This window comes from Diadema setosum, chromosome 16 (genome assembly GCF_964275005.1).
Source record: "Diadema setosum chromosome 16, eeDiaSeto1, whole genome shotgun sequence".
NCBI lineage: Eukaryota > Metazoa > Echinodermata > Echinoidea > Diadematoida > Diadematidae > Diadema > Diadema setosum.
In genome coordinates, this window is record NC_092700.1 from 16580017 (window position 1) to 16595110 (window position 15094).

Consider the following 15094-nt stretch of genomic DNA (forward strand, 5'->3'; position numbering starts at 1 on the left):
AACCATGTAACCACATGGTCTTACACTTACTATACTGATGCAGTACAAAAGATATCAGGAAATATTTTGTGACGATTTCGATATTCATGCCATTTACTCAAGTCTTTCAGCCACACATGGATTGAAGTTCAGTGCAGTAGACATGCAGTCAAGAGATGTGTAATACAATATAACACCCGTGATAAACTCTTTTATTTAGGTCCCAAACGAGCCCATGGCTTCACCCACTGACTAATGCTGCAAGGCGTTAAAAGCGTGTAATTAAATCTGTTCGACTGGACTTGTGAAAATCACAGAGAGAACAAGGTGTGCCAACAAATATGACTGTATGTCTTTACTGTATTTAGTAAGAATAAAAAAACAAAAACAAATATGTTTTCAAGTGAAAAATGTTTCTTTTCTGAATTTTCAATTAGCATAATTGATACATGCAATTTTTCCTAGATTGATTTTGCCTTCAAACTGTAATTTCTCTCTGCTCTACCGAGCTTTAATAGGCAGCCCCACTTTTAGCTGATTTTGCAAAGGAGGCAAAAATATTATTGACAAATTGCTGGAAACATTTGTATTTGTAAAAGGATTGACACATATCATGAACTGACATTCATAAACTCTTAACTTTTTTATTTTTGTGCAAGCATATGAAGCAATGAGCCTGTCTTCATGGCTTGTTGGTGTAACAGACCAGTGCCGTATATAGAGTCTGGACAACTGCTAAATTGGACGCCATGTCATTGCCTAGTGTATTACGTGTTTAAGGGTTAGTGTGTAGGCTCATACGTAATAATGAAAGCAATCCAAACAAGGAGTAATGAACAATTGGCACCATGTATAAGTGCACTTTGGTAATGACATGGCTCCACGAAGATCACAGGACCTGTTTTGACCAATCACAGGCTTCAAAACTCATAAGCCGAAAACTGAGTTCGCCAGACTCTCTTTATATACGGCACAGGCGTATAAACTCAACTGCCTCAGATACTTGTCTCTAACTTTCTCTCTCCCCAAGGCACAGATACTATCTTCATGGCAGTAATACATGTTTTACAAGCACTGTTCATTACAGTATAAATATTACTGTTTTGAGTGTTGTTGTTTCTTGTGTTTTTTCATTTTTGTTTTGTTTTGTTTTTGTTTTTTTTTACAACAAAATGCACTGTACCTGATACTAGTATAGTGCACAGAATTTCTTGGTCGGAGGGATGTCTTTATGCTGCATATCCACCGTAATTTGTAAAACCTGACATGTACTTCTGTGGTAGACACGTCATTCAAAAATTGATATGTATGTAGCTGTGTCTCTATGTGAAGAATCATTAATATTGAGACATGCCGTCACACACTGCCTTAATGTTGACTGTCTTTTGTGAATATGACTCATACAAGCAACTCCTGTTGCAACAAAGTCTTCAGGACTGGCAGTTTTCTTTCATCATATCAAAATTTTGTTATGTACCTGAACAGTAAATTATATAAAGATATGATAGATGATGCAGGGGCGGATCCAGGAATTCCGTAAAGAGGGGGCGTGTTTACAAAATTAAAGGGGGGGGGGGGGCGCACGCACCCCTCCCCCATTTTTTTCTTTTTATTTCTTTTGTTTCAACAAAAAATAAAGGGGGGGGGGGCGTGTGCCGGTTGCGGTCCTCCCTGGATCCGCCCCTGTGATGATTTTAGGGCCTGAATTGTGACTTCATCGTGATGAGAATTTTGTTATAATCGTGTTTGTTATAATGGGAGTGCACTGTATATCATGGAATTGTGAGTGACCTTCTGTATTCAACATTGCTATTTTGATAAATCATATTTAAAGTTATCAAAGATGAGTGTAGCACACTTCTCTTTATCTTTTCTAAAGAAAGGAAAATAAATGTTTGTCTTCCATATCAACGTGAAGACTTTGGACCCAAGCACTGATTTTAAGCATCAAATTTCAGTAAATGCTAGTATTTGAGCAGTAAATTGTGTTCTCAAGCTCAAGTTTAGTCAGGAAGAAAGTGGTGTGAGCACAAAGAATGTTAATGATTCAGATTGTTTGGAATGATTTGTGAGATGTGTAGCTACTAACAATACTGAAAGAGACACAAATGTAGGATTGGCCAATTAAAAGAAGGAGGAGGAGGGGGAGGGAGGAGATGAAAATGCTTAAAATTTCACCAGAGAAGATAATTATTGGATCAACAAGTCGACTTGTGTGAGAACAGTCAATGAGGCTCAACAAATTGGCTTACTGAAGACATCTGAAGAAAACACTGTAGACTGGATGTAAGGCTTCAGCCTGCCTGTCAGTACATTCCTCACATTATTGTATGTAATGATTTTCATTGAAATATGTGTGTATAGATAATGTAATTTGTGTAAAACACATGGTCTGATGAGTGTAAATTGTGGCACATGTTTGTGTCGTGAATACAGACTTAATGAAGACCGTCATTCAACGATTAAATAATGTGCATATAAGTCTGTTTAATAAAGAATTCTGTTTGAATGATAAGAGCAATTAAACGTAAAGTACATGTATCATGTACCAATATTCGGTATTATGGCATGTCATGGTTTTGTTCTCCATGTGCCTCTTGTCAGAATATAAGTTGTGTGTCAATCATTCTTATGTATGGTGCACTGCTAGTACTGTATCCCTAGAACCAAATGCACTGCCTAGAAAGATATCAAAAAGTATATTGAAACGAAGTATCTTCTGACCCACGTGTAAATGTTCTCTGTTGGTAGTCGTCGTTTGCACTCACTATACATGCATGATATTGTCAGAGAAATGCCCCAATAGGAGAATTCCACATCAAAATGAGAGGCATCTGGTTCTAGATTAGACTAGTCTCACTCTATCCTCACTTCTCTCTCTCTCTCTCTCTCTCTCTCTCTCTCTCTCCCTTTCTCTCTGTACATTATAATATATATATGTATGTATATTATATATACACTGTATACTGTAGGCCTACACATTTAGTCTCACACACACACACACTTATATAACATAATTATATACGTATCTATCTATATATATATATATATTATGTGATAAAAACCTAAAATGGCATTAAAACATGCGCTTTCCTCGCCAGGATAAAGCGTTTTAATGCCATTTTAGGTTTTTATCACATGACATGGATACATTGTACCTGTAAATAAAAATATGTACAAATTGTATATATGACAATACTTATTAAATATTGCAATTAATACACTTTGTACGTGAAATAATTATTTGTATTGTTGAAAAGGACTGGCCTCAACTAGCCTGCTTGCTATTGCTAGCTCTTTTTTTTACCAAGTGGAATATTCTTTAACTTTTGAGATGTTGAGTATTTCATGTTTGTTATCGATGATATTGTTTGGTAAATAAGATTTCATTTCATTTGATATTATATGGTTGGTTATTTTGGTAAATGAGATATCATTTCATTTGATATATATATATATATCCCCTATCGCTCTCGATTCCATGAGAACAAATGACTTAAATAACCCGCAAGGTCCTTATGATAAACCAACACCAGCTATTGAAAGTTGCAGATCTATCATCTATTTTTTAAGTAACACGCACACTCACACATTCACAAAAAAGAGAGATATACCGAGGACGACAGATATAGTGTTCCTTTTAGCTAAATTACGATTTAATGAAATTTAGTTTTCAAAAAAAAAAAAAAATGCCGTTGACATAATATCCATTCACAATAAGTATCCACGAGGAACATAATATTTGCGGCACGTATTTCGTTAAGTAGACACTCTTACCTTCACATTTCATGAAAGCACAGTGTCAATGGTCTGGTGTCTACTACGTCATTTGTGATATAACATATCAATATAAATGTAATATCTCAAAATACAACATTGGATGTGCAATATTCTCCAAACGTAATGTATTCAGAATGAATGATACACGTATAAAGTGCATATAAGTGCACAAGAAATCTACCCAAACCGTACATCATCAGTAAAAAATATATGCACTTTTTGAAAGTACATAATCTCTACCAGATCTGAAGTATTTTGTTTTCATCATCGCAACTATTTAAGATTTGCGCACCATTTGACTCAATGTTTTTCATGAGCTCCATTATCAGTTCATGAATTTGGAGACTGTACCAAATTTTTAGTCGTAATACTTCTCATCCAAAAAGAAAAAAAAAATGGAAACTATGAAAGCAGAGGATGTAACTTGTACGCGGATCTTTTCTGGGTAGAATTTAGATTTACATCCATAAATGAAATGGGTATAGCGGGATAGATTTCAACGTATACAAATGGTTGCCAGAGACAAAGAATGAATTATAATAACCTTATTAGTGTAATCACTCTTCTTGCATCGATTCATCTTTAACCCTTGCGTCTTTGCCATCGAAAATGGGATCCCTGTCGCAAAATCGTACCAAACTTTTATCGACCGTTAATTTAAATTTGAAGTTGGAAGAGAGAAGACAGTCTGCCTAGACGGTGAACTAACCTCTGTATATCGTATGGATCTGAATTGGACAAAAGGTGGAAGTGATAACTCAAAGGTGAGACAAAATATCACACGGAAGGTAGAGAGAACACTGAAGTGTACGGCTTGTGCTTTCAAAGTGCTCTTGTGAGGCGTTCGGTACTATTAATGCAGCGATAGTTCCAGAACGGAACGTAAAGCAGCGAAAACGCTGCGCATAAATTTGTTCTTCTCTCGCATAATATAGAACCACTGGCATGGAACTCGACAACTGCTCGACAAACAGTATCATCTGCAATAAACTTGCAAATCGTTAGTTTCATAATAAAAAAAGAATGGCAATGCTTCTATCAAAAAATAATCTCACTTTTTCTGGATCCAGCCAGCTTGATATGAATTAACAGGCAAAATCTAGATTTTGACAAAGTAACCCGCCTCCATATTTACTAAGAAACTTCAAGTTCCTAGGCGACAGCAGGTGAGCAACTTAAGGATACCTTTGGTCAACGAGATCGACTTCAGTTGAACGGCATCCTTCTGTAAAGTCCTTTAGATAAGGATTCATTTACGACTGCTTCAATCTATTCACTGTAAAATACTGCGCAGTACACAATAACAGCGCTTGTGTTCTGTCTTGCCACAATATCTATATAATAGATTAAAGCAGATTATGTAGAGCTATGCAGCCAAGAGTAGAGAGAAGCTTCCAATTTTTCTACGGCTAGGAATTCCTCGGATATATTTCCTTCTGAATCGTAGCCAATCAGAAGTCTTGACGCAACATGGTTCTGAAAATTATAGGAGTAAGTTGGCAGAAAAATATATGAATTTATATATGTTTAAGTGTATCGTATACAATTAAGCGGAATTTCGATAGATAGTGAAACATTGATTGAAGAAAGAAGCATATTGCTTTGTGCTCAGTGAAGATACCGGAATATAAATACTTTCGTCATTCATGACGTACGCTACGTGACACTGCGTAAATAAAATGAGTGATTATACAGAATATGCAAATTTAATGTACGATGTGTTATTGACACGTAAAGAAAAGTGCATCACAATAACTGCTATACTGAATAGACAAAAAACTAGTAAACATCCTTGAGTTGAGTTTTTATCGTGTGAAATTTACACTTGGTAGTGAACGACGTGAGGTATTTCCTGGAAACGAATCATCGCATGGTTTTGGTCAGTGCTAGTGCAGCTAGCGAAAAGAAAACGAGTGACATTTTAAAACACTGCTTATACGGGCACGGAAACTTGCTTTCGGTTGCATTTTTTTCCAAACTGTCACTAAGAACATGAAGACAACTACATGTATACAGCTTCGTTTTCAAAGACGACCTACCATTAAGTACAATTACGCTACAAGATTTCTACTCTCTACACAGCATTAAACGGGCTTCACATTATTTGTTGATATACTATAGATGATAGATAAATCTAATTTTGTTATCATTCTTTTCTAACCGAAATGAACAAAAACGAGCGTAATAATATTTTAAGGCATCTCATCGTGGTATATACATAAACAGTACTGACATGATAAATCGCTACGATAAAAACTTTGTGAAGCAACGATTCTCTTTCACCCTTATTCATTCATTCACTCACATATAAGTGAACCGTTAATTTTCCAATTGCGCCATGAATTGCTCAAAACAAAATCACATATACAAACAATGCATCTCTATGAATGATATGGCTTCATAGGTGATCATTAATTGTAACTGTACGCAATGAGAATTTTTCTCTTCATTTTCTATTGCACTAAGTACATCACATTCAGACAGCTTTCATAACATGGTAACAATTTTTGATAATCGCCAAATTTACTCACTGTCACTTCTCTGGAAGATTAAGTCATATGCTTCTCAAAAAAGAAAAAACCCTCTTTTTCGTCTCAAATCCCCATCTTACATAATTTCCAAACAGCAATCATTCTAGCTAATTTGTTAATGATAGACACTCAAAAGACAGCAGATAACTCGCATCCAAATGACAAAATGCTGCATTCGCTCACAGGGTATTGGGTTTGCTGCCCATACCAGCAGCATACGCGATTATCCCCTCCATACCACCACCGCAGAGTGAGTTGCACATACATAAGTATACAGACTTTTCTTCATTGGTAATTAGTTAAATCAGAGTTAAAGAGTTAATCAGTCATCTTGGAGCATGAATAAGGATTACACGTCCACAACATTTTGAAAGCAATTACACTCTTTCGGAGATTTCTGTTCGACGTTATCACCATTATGGAGTCAATGGATTTGAAGGTAGTAACACTCTCAAGCCATTCTAGATGTCCTGTAGCCATGGTAACTTTGAGATGAAAATGGCGTATGCAGCGCAACCGACAGTTGGATATACATCAGGGAAATTTCAAAGATCAATCAGGAAGATATTTGTTACAAATGCATCTCAATATGCAGATATATTTCTTCTTGCATTAGGGAGGCTTTCATATTATATCTCGTCACAAAGCAAAGAGAAATTGTGCTTTTCGGAATCTCCATCAAAATAAGTGAGACGTGGTAGCTATGCGTATCATCATGTGGTGTGAGTCTAAGTCGACGTGCGTTTCCATCTGACGCTGGAAAAACAAAAGGTTCCTTATTGAATCTTGCTTTAAAATCTTAGATAATTATGGTATCTTCCCAGATGCCATAATTATCCGAGATTTAGCTGAGATCCCAGCTAAGATTGGATGGCTTATCGCAATGTTAGGACATCACAAAACATGAGTGACGGGGTAATGCCTACCAAAGCCACATGAAGTATGATCTAGTTTCTTTCGGAGACACCTCCACCCCCCCCCCCCTGCCTTTAACTTATGATGACTTGCACAGTGAATTTACTGACTACTAACTGCCGATTTGTATATTTTGGTAGCATTGGCTAAATTGGGGGGAATTCATCAGATCGCTCAGACTCGAACGGATCGAACAATCGCTAATCCAATATGATTAGCTCGGCACGGTGGCACGGTCAGTTGCCCCATACCGGACCAATCATCCGGCGGTCTTGCACCCCGTAACCCGCGGCAGGGAAGTTCCCGATTAACTGTCTAATGCCCGCGTTAATCCTAACCCCCTGAAATAACCGCGCCGCTAATAGCGCGCCACCATGGACGCTAACTTTGAGGTTTAAAGTGACACCTTGGCCCGGGCACCTTGGGGGTTTGGTATACTTTGGGGTTTTTACCCCCAGTCAGGTAATCATGATCCATGACTTGAAATCACCTCTAAAGGGACAAAGGACTGAGTCTTTCGCTTTGAAAGATCGGTGTATCAGTTATCCTTTCATTTTTAGAACCGATCTGGAAACTACAGAAAAAAATCTCTTCTGCAGCCAATATTAAACGACATCTCTCGGTCCAGCTATCTAGAGAGGGCTCATTCCAATCTTGATATGAACAATGACACTTTGGGTAACGTTCGATTTTTTTTAAAATCGTTGTTGAACTTTCTTTCTCATGAATGAAGAAAGTTGATTTTTTTTTTTTTTTTGCCCAATCACCATGAAACTGTCTTTAGAGAGCTATTGTACCCGAGACTCGCCCTCGAAGTACGGAAAACGTTGACACATTCCGTCGCATGAGGGCAGTTTCCATAACTTACCATGGAGCCAAATGGACTGAATAAGAGATGTTTATGACAGAGACCCGGAAGCCAGCTCACTGGCTAGGATGTTGTAAACCAAATAACGTATTGTGGTAGTTTAGTGTAACGAGACCCCGCTCCATTACGTACGGTGTCTTCAAAGCAAATCTCTGAGTCTACTTTACGATTTTCATTGAGTTGTGTCTCATATTTGTGTCAGCGCCACAACGCCTGCCACGAAGCAACAAATTAATGGTCACGACTGGTCATCGGCAAGTGTCGATGGAGTTGTGCTTAGCTCAGTTCACTGACCATCAGTAGCCCCTAGCTTGTGCGTGGACGAATGAAGAAACTGCCCATACAAAGAGCATTAACTTAGTCCAAACCTAAGTACTCTTGGTTAGAACCGCAATGCACAGCAATATCGTAACCACACGCCTGGAATTGCTAATACTAAATAGGCTATTGACTTTGTAAGTATCATGTGCCTTGACGAATATTCTCTAACTCTCAAGCGTTGGTCGCTACAATCATTCTGTTAGGGGAAAAAGAAATTTTAAGTTGATAGAGAGTCGTGACGAAACTAAAGATTTTGTGTCATGACAAAATACATTGCCAAGGTAAGTTTGTCTGTATTCCTGATGATCTCTGAACACACTTTTTCTGATGCAGACAAAAAATCAAGAGAAGGGGTACATCCTTTTAGCCTTACACGTTTGACCGGACGCTGAGCAATACATGTATATAGCGGAAGATGACCCCTCGCCGTCTACAGAAACCATGGCAACAACGTCATCTCCCATTACCACGCCCCTCGCTAAAGAGTTGTCACTTAAAGAACTATGCACGCACACACTTACAATAATATTTCGTCGAGTGACATTTTACAACCATTATCTCACTTACAGATCGTTCAAATTATGATTGCAACAAAGTTACGAAACTGCATTCTCATTCAAGAGTCTGAAGTCGACTTGTGTGATTTTCGAGAGTTGATAAAATTACATCAATATCGGTTCAACGTTCTTAACTTCTCGCCATAAACCACATCGCTAAACAGGTGTCTCTTTACAGCGGCACATCCTTTGTCGGTGACCGCAGTCACCCTGTATGATGTCGGTTCACAATCTCTTGACTCACTAGCCCTCGGTCACTTTTGTTCTCCAGTCCATCTGGGCACAGCTGGGAAGAAACCAAAATCTTGTCCATCCAAACGCTGGAAGCCTATGACGCTTTCACACGAATCCTGCGAACGTTAAAATCCAAGGTTTACAGTTTTATATGACGATATTCTCACACTAATACTTGCAAACGTTAAGTACCTGTTCGATCTTTTGTTGGCATCTTTGGAAGCTAGAGTTATTATTTTCCCCTTCAAGAAAGCAGAGACGACGTCGCCTCCTCCCATATAGAGTTCATCCACAGAGCGGCTTCCGTCGTTGATACTGCAGTGTCGTCCTCATTGCCGTTACCAGCGTCGTTCTCATTGTCCACGGAGTACGGCCTCTCGGCCTCTTCCGCCGTCTCTTCGAGCTCCTCTTCGTCGTACGGGACGGGGTCGAAACTTCGCCGATTCGATTTTAGCTCACGTGATTCGTCCGACATGCGCAGTTCCTCGAGAGACGACGCGAAGGAGGAGTTGGAGGAGACATAGGAAGACGAGGACATGGAGTCGCGCTTATTGACATCCTTAATCACGAACCGCAGGATGTCGCTGCTGCCGGTACTCTTCAGCGACGGCGTGGGCGAAGCGGACGCTGGCGGCGGTGGCGGCGGCGGCAGGGAAGGCTTCTCAAGTGATTTATATTCGTTGGCGTTCTGACTCTTGGAATTGTACGAGGTCGTGGCCGACATTTTTCTCGTGCTGTTAAATTCCACTTTGACTGCCTGCTGATTCAGGCTGTTGTTGGTGTTTCGGCTGTACTCGTTCACGTTGTGATTAATCGTGTTCTCGTTGACAACGGTACCGTTTACCGCGTTTCCGGTTACCGCGGTGCGATCTACCGCGGTGCGATCTACCGTGGTGCGATCTACCGCGTTTCCGTTAGTGACATTTCTATTCACAACGTTCAGGTTTTGTGTAGTCCGCGCTGGCTTGATATCAATCCGCACTTTCTCTAATTCGACCGGTTCATCTTCCTCAACTATTGCCTTTATGCCTTTTAACTTCGAGCTCGGGGTCGAGACGCTGCCATTTAGTTGGAGGCTTGAGTCCGGCGACCACGACGTCGAGTCTGTCTTTTCCGATTCGTCGTCGAAATCATCGCCTTCGTCTTGATTGATCTTCATTTTCAGGTCGTGGATTTTGGTCTGAAGATTAAACAGAGTTTTCATCAGCTCTCCGTCTGTTTGGCGGAGATCCATCTGTAGCAGAAATATAATGAAATGAGAGAAAATGAAATTACTAAATGAGGTGCAAACTTAACGAAATGATGTCCAAATTTAGCGATGATACGGTTAAATTTATTGGTGTTCGAAATGTAGTCTCTTATGCCATTATTGAGGTAAAGTGTGATGCCGAGTACACACAAATTTTATCGATATAGCTTCTGCAATAGAAGTTGAAACACCATTCTCTTCCGCATATTTTCTGACACCTAGACAAGAAAAAAAAATGGACTTGTCATGCTTGTGGTGATTTCTACACCTCGCACAATGTTGCATAGAAAATACGAATGAAGCACGCATATTGATAGAGAATGGACACCTGATTTAAACATACATACAATATACACATCAATACTCGTAAACTTAAAAGTGACTTCTACCAACTTTCATTGGATGCTACTGGTAGTTTGATGTCACAATCACTACATAACCCTCCTTTATATGTTTGCATATCGGTCGACAAGAATGATAATAATTTATATGTAGAGGTTGAAGACGTGTAGACGCATGACCAGAAGACAGAAATATCACCTCTCCTTTAACATATTTAAGTTTTCGATTTGATCACTTTCTTGCACATTTCGCTATAACTTCGGATTCATTCTGATACTTTCTGATACTTTCATACCAGCTGATCCCAGGGTTCAAGTCTGGAGAATACCCGTTAAAACAACAACAACGACAACAACAACAACTAAAATCATTTGTAAACGTCATTTCCGCTCGCGCCACAAACCTTGAACCGACGCTGTCCCAAATGACAATGCGAGAGTTTACTTGGGGGACAGCGAGTGCGAATATTAGTTGAGGTAGCAGATGTGGATATTTTGATGAATTGACAGAAACTTTTTGAGTGTTCAGAAAAGCGACCACAAGGGAGTTGAGGAACAGTGAAAACTCTCACGAAAAATGAAGAGAACAGAAAGAGAATTATCCCCCATAAGAGAAAGAGGATAAGTCTACGTTATTTTGCAGCTAGTTGATGACGTTTATTCCTATCATGTGAAGCGCAAAGCAACACTTAAAAAGCTACCTAAAAAGCAAACACGCAAACAAACAACAAAACTGGTATGGGGACATGGTACAGCAAAGACGCGAAAAATGAAATAAACTGAGACACAGGATAAGGAAATGAAATATGACTAAAGTGACATCGGAAGAAGATGCATGGTGTGACGGCGAACATCGAACACAAACTAAACCTCCGGTAAACAACATGTATCACTTTCAACAAATGATGAATGCTACTAAATATAGGGGAAAGCGGGACGCGCACGTGTTGACGCGCACGCAATAGGCATTGTTTAATCCCTGCTCTGAATATAATTATGGACCTGTGACTCGCAGAAATATACACTGCCCTGAATTCCATTCCTGATTGAATTCATTAGCGATTGTCAAGATTAATTTCATTCTGACACATCCCGTCTGAGCCGCTGCCGCTCGGGCCGGAATGTTTTGAACCCATTGACAACTGTCATTGTTGTTGGCACAAACTTAATGTAGAACTCGCACAAGATACTGGCGGCTCACTACAACCCTAATTATCAAGCTATAAGACGTCATATAATTACAATTTCGGTGATTCATTACTTGTAAACCTCTATGATTGCACAAGGCATGTGTCATCGGCTTAAGAGCGAACTAATGGAACATTATCGTGCGAACTCAATGAAAAATAACAGGAAATTCGAGGATAAATTCAATTTCTCATTGTCGAGGCAGGAGGTTGTATTTAGCATGGGAAGTCCTGACACATAGTCATAATGACATGTTCTGACGAGGTTTATGATATTAAGGGGCGAGCACGTTACAGGTTTGCAACACGAAAACACACTAGTACTGCGTTCGATAAATCAAAATAAATACTAACTTTTCCCAAAGGTTGGCAGGAGGTACGTCTTAATAGATGAATTTACACGTCAGCGGAATCTAGAAGCAACTGAAATACGAGCAACCAGCTGAGGAGATTTGAGGGGTGAACGACTTCTAGTTGAGCACGCTGTACATGAACGATGACTTAGACTGAGAAGGGGGTGGGTGGATTGTATACAGATGGCAGGGAGAAAAGACGCCTCCTTAATCAATACAGGAATATTCATATGCAAGTAAAGTACAAGTCTTGATTTCGCAAATTTTCACCTTCGAGGGCGCGGGAAAAATGCGGTCTCATCGAAGCCTGTAAAACACAGTAAGCCATTCCTCCGAGCAATATGGAAACTCAAAATACATGCAACTTTATCAAATTTTCATGATTTACGAATGTTCGTGTGAATGGAAGACAACGGAAAACAATAGTTAAATACCACACGGTTTTATACTTCCGTCTGCCAACTAAGTAGGTAGACATTTCACTGTAGATCTTGACATCTTTATAATTTCAATTGTCATTGGCAACTTCAAATGAACTTTTGTGAAAATTGAGCTCATATATTTTTTCTATTTTGTTTTTCAAAAGGCATCTGCTCTGACATGACGTGTAAAACGATTGTTTCTCAAAATTATATCCATGATAACGGAGAATATTCTTTAGAATTGAGTTGAATTCCAGAATTGGGAAAAACACAGGAAAAAAAAAAAGAAAACTATTTTAATGCAGTGCACTCTTTCGCGCAAAATTCTGGAAACTCAGCCCACATTTCTGTAAAAACTTGTGGGGGTTGTTCGAAATGATCGTGTTACAACAATGCAGCAAAATTCCGAGGTCTCGTTAAAAGCCTGCATAAGGCACACATACACATGATTATGTACGCTTACTGTGAGTGGTAAGTTCTTCGTGAAATTTGCCGACTTTAAACATTAATCAAATGTTAGCCGAGGCACCCTGAACGGAAGACTATCGACGAAAAAAAAAACCCTTCCTGATGATAAATGAATGTGCCAAAAGCAGCAGGATGGGGGCTAAGATAAGAAACGCCTTTCAAATGGAAACGAAAAACCGGTAAATTCATGTCACAAAAATAATCTCACCGGAAGTTCTCACTTTGCGCAATATATGACCGGGAGCAGTTTTTTAGTTGTCCCCCCCCCCCCCCCATCGTTTTCTTTCCCCCACCCTCTCGTTTTCGACCCATACAGCTTCAACTAAACATCTTATGGAGTGACACTTGAATCTGGGAAAGATCTCCGAACGACTTTTTAAGCCCTAATCTCAGCTTTAACGGCAAAATACGAATACTATCGGGAGGACGTACTTTTCCTCGAATTTATCCCCAGTCGGGCACGGCCGGATATACATCGGTAAAGATAGCTCCACTCCCGGGGGACTATCTCCCCTCCACGACTTGCAGCTGAACAGGCTGCTCTACGAGTCGAATCACCATTCTCAAAATGCAGGACTAAAATTTTGCGTATCTGCAGAGAAATCAAATTTATTAACGTACTCAATTTTGTATTCATTTTCAGCTCTGAAAGTGATTGACCACCTAAGCAATGTATTCCTGATAATGCTAACTTATTTGGTTCTCAGTAACATGGCTCACTGATGGGCGATGCACTAACTGTGCCCAGCTGGGAACGAAAGGATGAATTTAACGTGAGCAAGAAAAATGCAGGTCTACATTTCTGTGATTGGTTGGATATTCATCCGCGCATCTTAAGCAAAATGAATCAGACGGAACGAGCGGAATTGATAAATTGGAGGAAGCGCCGAGAGGGGAAGATTTTTCATCGCCCGTTCATGAAATACAATAGTTTATTGCCAGCGGTGAGGGCGGGTGATACACCATCACCACGATCACGAGGGTTACTGTAATTCCGGCCAGTAGTCGTATAAACTCTCGTATATAGGTGCTGAAGAAATCGTCAATTCTCAGTAGCGACGCTTCTCGAGCATTCTCCCTACCATTCTAGAATTCTGCTTTCACTTAAGGGTATAGCTGTTGTAGAAAATCTGTTACATGATCTCTTGCACAAAACATCAGAGATTTCCCTTTACAGTTAAAATTCATATAAACATGTATGTATGTATGTAGGCCTATGTATGTGTACGCAGATAATAATAATAATAATAATAACAATAATAATAATAATAATAATAATAATAATAATAATGATAATAATGATAATGATGATAATAATAATAATAATGATAATAATGATAATGATGATAATAATGATGATAATAATAATAATAATAAAATCAATAATGATAATAATAATGATAATAATAAGGTCTTGTTTATCCAGGGTAGCCTCTTCAGTGTTGCCATCGCTCTACAAGGGGGCCTGCCATTATTACCATAGCGTTGCCAGGTACCCATTTATACACCTGGGTCGAGGGGGACATTGCGGGTAAAAACATCGTGTCCATAATGGCGAAGCACTGATGGGCGGGAATCGAACTCAAGTCATATCCACTCTATGCCACAGCACCCGCTACCTGTACGTATAAAATATACTACATGATTATAATTACAATTATGATTATAATAACAATTATGATTATAATCATAATTATAATGAATATGATCAAGATACGAATTAAAGGTTTTGAATCTGTTTTTTTATATCCCTGAAAACGTAATTCACCAGTATTTTTTGCAATTTTTCACTTATTTCGTCTCATTGCATTCAAATATAAGCCTATTCATCGGCACATATGAACATACTTGTTTTCATTGACCCAGATTCACACATTTTAGAGGAAGCT

The 15094-nt window shown here is 39.0% G+C and overlaps 1 protein-coding gene across 1 annotated transcript in view; it reads right to left on the bottom strand.

Annotated features, from left to right (window-relative positions):
* Positions 1-3618: 3618 nt before the first annotated feature.
* Positions 3619-15094, bottom strand: part of LOC140239884 (uncharacterized) — a 64933-nt gene continuing 53457 nt past the window's right edge. The window contains exon 2 of the mRNA XM_072319700.1: positions 3619-10419. Coding sequence (XP_072175801.1) covers positions 9430-10419 — 990 coding nt within the window. The 3' untranslated portion in view covers positions 3619-9429. The remainder of the gene's footprint in view (positions 10420-15094) is intronic.